Below are 7,676 nucleotides of genomic sequence, written 5' to 3'. Positions count from 1 at the left end.
ATTCCTCTCGTCTTTCCCGCTTCGCTCTTACCCTGTGAACTCGATCATCACCCCCCTTCCTTTATAAGCACCAGAACAAGGTGGCCGCAATGACTAATTAATTTGCAGTGGTCTCCTTCATGGGCTGCAGATTTCCTTTCTTTAATATGCCCTATCCCTTCCTTTCACCTCATCATGAGTTCTACAACCCTGTCCGAGATTCCATCCCCAAGAGCCTCGAACGGCAAAGAAGGTAACACTGACCCATAATATTCTTGCTTGCTCGATCAGTCGATTTGTTTACTTGGGGGCGATCTCAACTGTGAATCTATTAGTGGATCATTAACACCAAGAAAAGATGCATGGGAAGCAAGCAAAGCCAGTAAAGGTTAAGATACTAACCCTAGCATCTTTTGTCAGATTAAGATACTAATGAGGAACTGTTCTCCCTGTTGCTTATAAAGCAACAGATTTCGATAGATATAGGCTTTTCATTAGTTACGCTCCACAAATGTGGTGGTTTAATGACACACTTCACGACAGGAAACTCCAAGCTTTAACACCAAGGATTGTGCAGGTTGAATTTGATCTCTTGCAACTATGTAGTAGGAAATCAGGGTAGGAAGGCCTCGATCTCTTCCCGGTAGCCATTAGCTAACCCTTTCTTTTTTTTGGTTTGTTTTGGCTGTGAGGTGAATCATTATGATATCTTTGCCATGGCTCCGGTCATGTAAGTTTGTTTGCCACTTAACCGGAGAGGAAAGGCTGATTCTGGAGACAAAGGCAATGCTAGTTTATACAAATGCTTTCACCATCATGTGCTGGTTGAAGTTGTAGAGTGAGGGAAATGAAAAAGGCTTGTAAAGCAACATGCTGCTTCCCAAATGCCTACAAGTTGAGAAAAGTTGAGAGAGTACATGAATTACCCCAAACTTTTGCTTTCATGTCAGACTCTAAAGCAGGAACAGCTCTCCCCTGTCTCAATTCCTGAGGTTGCACCTGCTGTTGGTGATCTTCTTACAGGTGCACAGAGGATTACAAGGTGGTGTTTGTTATCGGTGGCAATGGCAGGGACTCGTAGATTAATTACACTGGTTGTGTTATGGACTTGAGCTTCACATTAAAGATTGAAGATGACTGGCAATGCACATTATCTGGAACGAATATAAATTTTTTTTGCAAGACTAAATTAATTTAGAGTTCATAAATTAAAAAAGGTCAGAAAACCATTCTTGATGGAAAGATGGAAAACTATTGATGCCATTGTTAATCGGTCCACTAGTCCAACTTTCTCTTTTTAAAGCCACTTTTTCAAGACTCTGCACTCCCTGTCCTAAAAGTTGCTTGTCAAAATCATCTTCACTGGTGACATCAAACTTTTTCTTTGGTTCCCATGCCATCATCATCTATGGCTGCCAACTTATCTCTCTGTGAGCTTATGAACAGAAATCATGGAATCACTTCCAAAATTCCAGCTCTGTTGTGTATATTTTGTGCAGATTCAATGCGACCTAAATGTAGAAGCTCATTAATTTATTTTATTCTACTTTCTTTCCCTTCTTTCTTTAATCTTATTAATGATTTTTTTTTTTTTTGTACATACATATATATATATAAGTTGATCAGAGAGGAAACAAAGAGGAGAAGAAAGCAAATGTCTCCCAGAGCCCTGTGTCCTCGACTCCACGTGCCTCAACCCGAATGCATCTAACCTATAATATCACATCAAGTTTCTCAAAAGTATCAAAAGAGACCTTCTCAAATCGAGGCTCAGCTGTTCCTAAAATTTGCCCACTGTAGTGTAGTAGCAATAGCAAGTGGGGGTCCTCGCAGCATGTGTGCATCCCATCGTCGAACGACTACCACCACAGCTGGTGTGTGTGGGGAGGGGGAGGGGGAGGGGGATGGGAAGGGAAGGAGACAATCCAAGAGGAAACAGGGAAAGGGAGAGCCACCAGAAAGCTGCTTTTTTGAGTTTGGTTAGGAATACTTGTCGGTTTTCATCAGAAAATACATGTTTCGCAGGCAGAAAGGTCTCGGATGACTGGTTCCTCGAGATCTCATGCATCAGGGAACGGAAAAAGGTTTCCGATGAGGACTTGAGTTTGCTGCTGGTGATCGAACAGAACAACGGGAAGGTACGACATGAAACATGGATTGCAATGTAGTTCCAGTGTCCTGATCAATCCTCATCAGGACCCCAAGGCAGTTGCAGGGTCACAGTTGTACCGTATCATCACCACCTCCTCCACCCTTCACCTCGTGAGCTCGGCTTGACAACCGCGAACTTAGTGCTGCCGGCAGCTGCATTCTGGAAGCGCTTTTGGGCGTCGCATGGTGGTGCTAAATTTGGGTAGACAGACAGATGTGGACGTATTGTCTCCCCTGTTGTAGATCAGTATCGAAGACAGAGATGATTGATTGCATTAGTGATATGAGCCGTTTTTCTTTTTCTTTTTCTTAATTTTCCAAAGGGTAAGTGATGGGATTCGAGCTCGAAATCTTATAATAAGTTATCAAAATTTTTACCAACTAAATTATGCGACGTATTTTGTGATATAAATATTTTTTTAATAGGTGCCCATGTTTTATTTTTTAGATAATATCTTATTTTTTAATTTCATAAATATCATTGGGGGTATAGATGGAGATGACGTTGGGAGCAGAGGTGAAAGTGATAGAAAGAAAAAATGGATGTGACCTTACGATGACGAGAGTAAAGAGCAACAAATGAAACCTCAAGATAGGAAATACGACGAATGTGACCAACAGAAACTTTTAATGTCTCTATGAGACAACGAACCTTTGTGATTATTTATAGTATTATAAAAAATAAGGATAGAGAAAGACAAGCATATTTATAGTATTATAAAATATAAGGATAAAACTGAAAAAAAAAAAAAAAATTGGTACTTTTGAAAATAAAAATAAAAAATTGGTGCTAAATATATCATCTGATTAATTGTTTTATTGTGATTAGGAGTCAGTACCACCCAACCCCACCTGGTTCCGAAGATTAAATTAGAAGCAGAGTGTCATTATTTCCATCGCTCATTGTAGTGTGGGATTCTTCTGGCCTTGTCTTGTACTTTTAGGTTGGTTGGCGTGCCTTCATCTCCATCGCTTGTTTTAGGGTAGGGTGGGAGTTCGCTTTCCGTCCGTTTTCCACTTTCATGTCTGATGATGGCGAATGTGCCTTGAGAACAGCGAACGCTACTCGCTCCCCACAGTAGCGATCTCTTCCCCTCGCGTTCTTGGTGGCCGCAGGTTGGGTCGTTGGTTGAGCTGCCTATCAACAAAACAATGGAATTATTAGGTTAGCAATGAATCCATCCCCCTCTTCCCTGATGACGAAAAGATGGATGACATGTTTTGGTTAACGCCCTTTCTGTGAGGGGAAGGAGTCTCTAGTTCTCACCCAACCGTCACCTGCTGCATCGGGGCAGGTTTACAGCTGATGGTGAAGCACATCTCAACGACACATACTCTTTGAGGATCTCCCGAAGGCATTAAAGATCCACCTAATCTCTAAAAAGTTTGATTGATAATGATGGATAGATTTTTCATCGATTAAATTATATATCGTTAGATCATCAACTGAAACACATGTTAGCTACGTGGAAGTGAGTCACCCCAAATATTTTTGTAATGGAGATCTGAATCCCCAGATGAAGTGCTTTATGAATTGGATGCTTCCGCAATGCAATTGTTAGGATCAGATAGGAGCACACACTGTTTTTGGAGCTGTCTTAGGTAGGAAGCTTCCATATCTTGTCTTCCTCTCCCAAAAAAACCATTCTTGAAACAATAATAATAATAATAATAATTTATTTCTAGAACAGAAGGGTGAAATTTTACATCCAAATCTAGCTATGATGCTAGCCGTGATGGCATAGAACATCATCATCAATCATGTTGTACTCGAAAACTCCAAGTTTTACGTGTCCATGGACATCATCACCTTCGGAGGGAGTAGGATGGGATCGAAGTAGCCGCTGATTTGGGATGATTACTGCTCGATTTGGACCGGAAGGACAGCACTGCGCGAGTGCCGGTGGAATGAGAACAGCGACCGCCGGATTCTGCCGGAAGTGCTGCTGCTTTCTCCGCCGGTGGCTTCTAGGAAGTGTGGATTCTGGCGCATGATCTTTTGGACTGCCATGTAGAGCTGCCTGTCGCTCGAAGAGTCCATGGAGAAAGACCTTCTCATGGGTTGAACCTGGAGTTGCCCGTCTTTGGCCCTCGTGTCGATGCACTCGTCCCCCATGCTTCCGTGACGATGGACCTTCCTCCCCCTCTTGTGCCCGACCCTCTGCTCCGACTTCCACCGCGAAGGATTGGTATTGGCGTCGGTGGCAGTGACCGCTTGGGCCTGCGGGTCGCTATCGTCGTCTCTGATATCGATCACTATATCACCACTCCGACGAGGGTCCTGATGTGGAGCCGAGGCCGTGAATTGGTCGAGCGGAACAGGTACCGCGGCTGTGGTGATGCTCGACCTGCAGAGCGGGCAATTGGCGTTGGTTTGGAGCCAGGTATCTATGCAGTCTATATGGAAGACATGGAAGCAGTTCGGCAGCAGCCTAATCCTCTCCTCTTCTTGGAACTCGTTCAGGCACACAGCGCACTCGTGGAAGGACGTCTTCCCCGCGCCGTCGTCCCCTCTGCGGTATCGAAGCGTGGGGATTGCCCGGATTTCCGACTCACCGAGGCCGTGGCTCTCGGTGACGGTCGAGTAGGCCATCAGTCGGTCGTCGAGACGGCGCCGTGAACGCGAGAGTCGGCCCACGACATCGGACCGGCGCCAGTTGAGGCAACATCTGACCGCAAAGACGTAGTAGCTGAGGAGGAGGATGGACGTGGTGAGGATGCCAAGGATGGATATAGCTAGGATGGGGAAGCTGGCGTCCGAGGAGGGAGGAGACGTAGGAGGGGGTTGGTGACCGAGTGGGGGTGGAAAGCCACGGTGATCCATGGAAGATGGCAAGGTGACACTAATCTGAGATAACCCGAGAGAGGAGGAAGACCAGAGCGAGCTAAATACAAGTTACGAGAACGACTCAATCACTGAGTGGAGACGAGAAACTCCAAAGTCTAAAAGGCCTGGGGGACATGGATCAAACAAAGTCAACGGAGACTTTGCTTAAAGGATTCAGGCACGAAGTCGCAGACCTCCGGGATGGCGATGCTGGAAACCGCAGACCTGGAATGGAAGAGGATGAATGAAGTGTCGAGCAGAGGAGATGCTCCAGGTGAAGGTGTCAGAATTGCCTGGTTGGGGGAGCAAGTGTGAGAAGGCCAAAGCAAAAAAAGCGAGCGGTAAAGAGAGGAGGAGGTGTGAGCTGGTGAGGCAGAGAGGATACGGCGAGGTTGGAAATGGTCCACAAAGTGCTATCACGAGCAGGAATATAGTGGAAAAGGGTGCTCGGAGGAGAAGACCAAATGGTGGAGTTGGAACACGCTAGTAGTGGGTGCAAGGTTGGACTTGTGCGGAAGGTGGGGAAGGGCAAAGGTGGGGGCTTTCTTATCTTCCGAGTCCTTCCAAATCAGAATGTATAAGGATCCAGAGGAGCTCAGTGTTTTATTAGGACGCTGGTCAACAAGAATCCCTTTCTGCAGCAGAATAGAAAGAAGGAAAGGGGCATCAATCAAGTCCATGAACTGGACTCAGTGTTGGGGTCATGTCAACAGCACTGATCCCACCAATCAGCACAGGGTGTGAGGCACGGAGAGGTTTGTCTCCTTCCGCTCGGTCCCATGCTCCGGTCGATTTCTAATGCCCAACAGCTTGCGGTGGAGAAGACGAGTACGAAGTCCTCCGGTCAATGAACAACGTCCGTGTACTTCATCAGCGAGAGAGAGAGAGAGAGAGAGATAGCGAAAAGAAGCCCGAGTACAAGCGCGGCATGCGAGCAGATGCTGTGCTGCTGGTGTTCTACGAGTTAGGTCGATGGAGTTGTCGTTCGCGAGTCAATTCCGCCCATCGGGCATTGGACAAATATTAGTGATGGCTGTTGCCCTTGTCAGATTTCATCGACTGCCTTTACGATTAGTGTTGACGTTCGACAGAAACAAGCTGTGGTGCGACTTCGATGACAGGAAAAAGTAGGATCCGCGTGAATGGAACGAGAAGGGGAGAGTGAGGTCAAAAGCGTGTGATGAATGAAGATTACTGGTTGACCGGCTTTGGGCATTTCTTCTTTCTTCTAATCGGTGGAGTAGTTTCCTCCGACTACTGCTGCGACTTCTCCTCAGGTCGTCGTCCCAAGCAAACAAACGAAGCAGAGTATTTATTCCAAGACAAGGATGGAAGTGACGAGAAAGAAATGGATGATCTGATGACATTAGCATATTTGTATACCCTGGTCTACTCGGAACAACGTAAGATTGCAACTGCTGGTTCAAACAGGAATAAATGGTGATGGGTAAGATATTTGTGATGTTTGAATCAGTCTGTCTAATTTGATTTGAATCGAAATTGATGATACTCAAATGTTAGATGAAATCTCCAATGTTAGATCAGATAGTTTTTACATAATAACTCAAGTCGAATGAAATTTTCGACATAGTCGAATGAAATTTTTGACAAAGCAAAATAATAATAATAATAATAATAATAATAATAATAATAATAATAATAATAATAATAATAATAATAATAATAATTGATCTTATTCACTATGAGATTTTTAATTGAGAGAATATTAGTGAAATACTCTTTGGACATTTCATATTAGGCCTGATATATGTGTGATTTAATTCTGTCATCACATAGAATTCCATGCAATAATATAGCTTTTACTTGTGATGATGAAACATCTGATGTTGAAGCATCATAGAAGAAGATAATTCTGGTAGCGGTGACCAGCAATTTTATTTCAATTATTATTTTAAGTTGATGAGGATGATCTAACATAATAATTAATCTTATTATGATATATGTATGTTGAGGTTAGGTTAGTATAGATGATTTCCCATGGCAAGATAATATATATTATATTGCAATGCTTTGGAATGGGTGGGGTGAGGAGGGTTTCGGAGAATGGAAGAGAGACTACAATGGTGGGAGCACGAGGTTGATTGCTTGGCTGTCATGTCACATAATTTCTTTTATTTTATTTTTTTATGTTTCTCGACATAACTGAGATTCTAATATGAGAATTCAATATTAAATTAAGAACAACTTCTTTATGAAACAATTTTGGATTAATTTTCATTCGCTTGTTAGAAAAACATGATAATTAATATAATTTGGATCTTTCCAATAACTAACTAACTTAACCTCCTCTATATTCGTCCGCCGCTTGATGACGTTTTATATGCACCAAAAACAACAGTCATCGTATCTCTCATGAAATCTTATGAGATTTCTTGCACTCGAATCAATTATTCAAACTAAATTGGTTTAGATTGAACCGATTTATCAATCATTTAATTTTAAAGATTATATAAATTATTATGGTTTGAGGTGCTATTCTTTAGTTCAATTAATTGATTTAGATTAAATTAAATCCAATTTATTTTTTTTTAAATATCATTATTTTACGATTGAGTTCATTATCTTAAATTGTGAATCGGTTCAAACTAATTAATTAAACTAATTTAAAGTCCTAATTTAATCTAATTTTAATATCATAATTTTATAAATGATATGGATACAATATATATATATATATATATATATATATATATATATA

The 7,676-nt window shown here is 42.4% G+C and overlaps 1 protein-coding gene across 1 annotated transcript; it reads right to left on the bottom strand.

Moving 5' to 3' along the window:
• Nucleotides 1-3,790: 3,790 nt before the first annotated feature.
• LOC135607418 (RING-H2 finger protein ATL1-like) lies at nucleotides 3,791-5,509 on the bottom strand. Its single transcript, XM_065099221.1, has one exon. The coding sequence runs from the start codon at nucleotides 4,952-4,954 to the stop codon at nucleotides 3,989-3,991; it is 966 nt and encodes a 321-aa protein (XP_064955293.1). The 5' UTR covers nucleotides 4,955-5,509; the 3' UTR covers nucleotides 3,791-3,988.
• Nucleotides 5,510-7,676: the final 2,167 nt, after the last annotated feature.

The sequence above is a fragment of the Musa acuminata genome, chromosome BXJ2-3 (genome assembly GCF_036884655.1).
Source record: "Musa acuminata AAA Group cultivar baxijiao chromosome BXJ2-3, Cavendish_Baxijiao_AAA, whole genome shotgun sequence".
Classification (NCBI taxonomy): domain Eukaryota; kingdom Viridiplantae; phylum Streptophyta; class Magnoliopsida; order Zingiberales; family Musaceae; genus Musa; species Musa acuminata.
Note: the sequence above shows the minus strand (reverse complement) of the source record. Positions and strands in the feature narration are given on the sequence as shown.

Bases quoted from the DNA above. Each gene is read 5' to 3' on its own strand.
- LOC135607418 (XM_065099221.1), bottom strand. From the start codon at position 4,954: ATGGATCACCGTGGCTTTCCACCCCCACTCGGTCACCAACCCCCTCCT.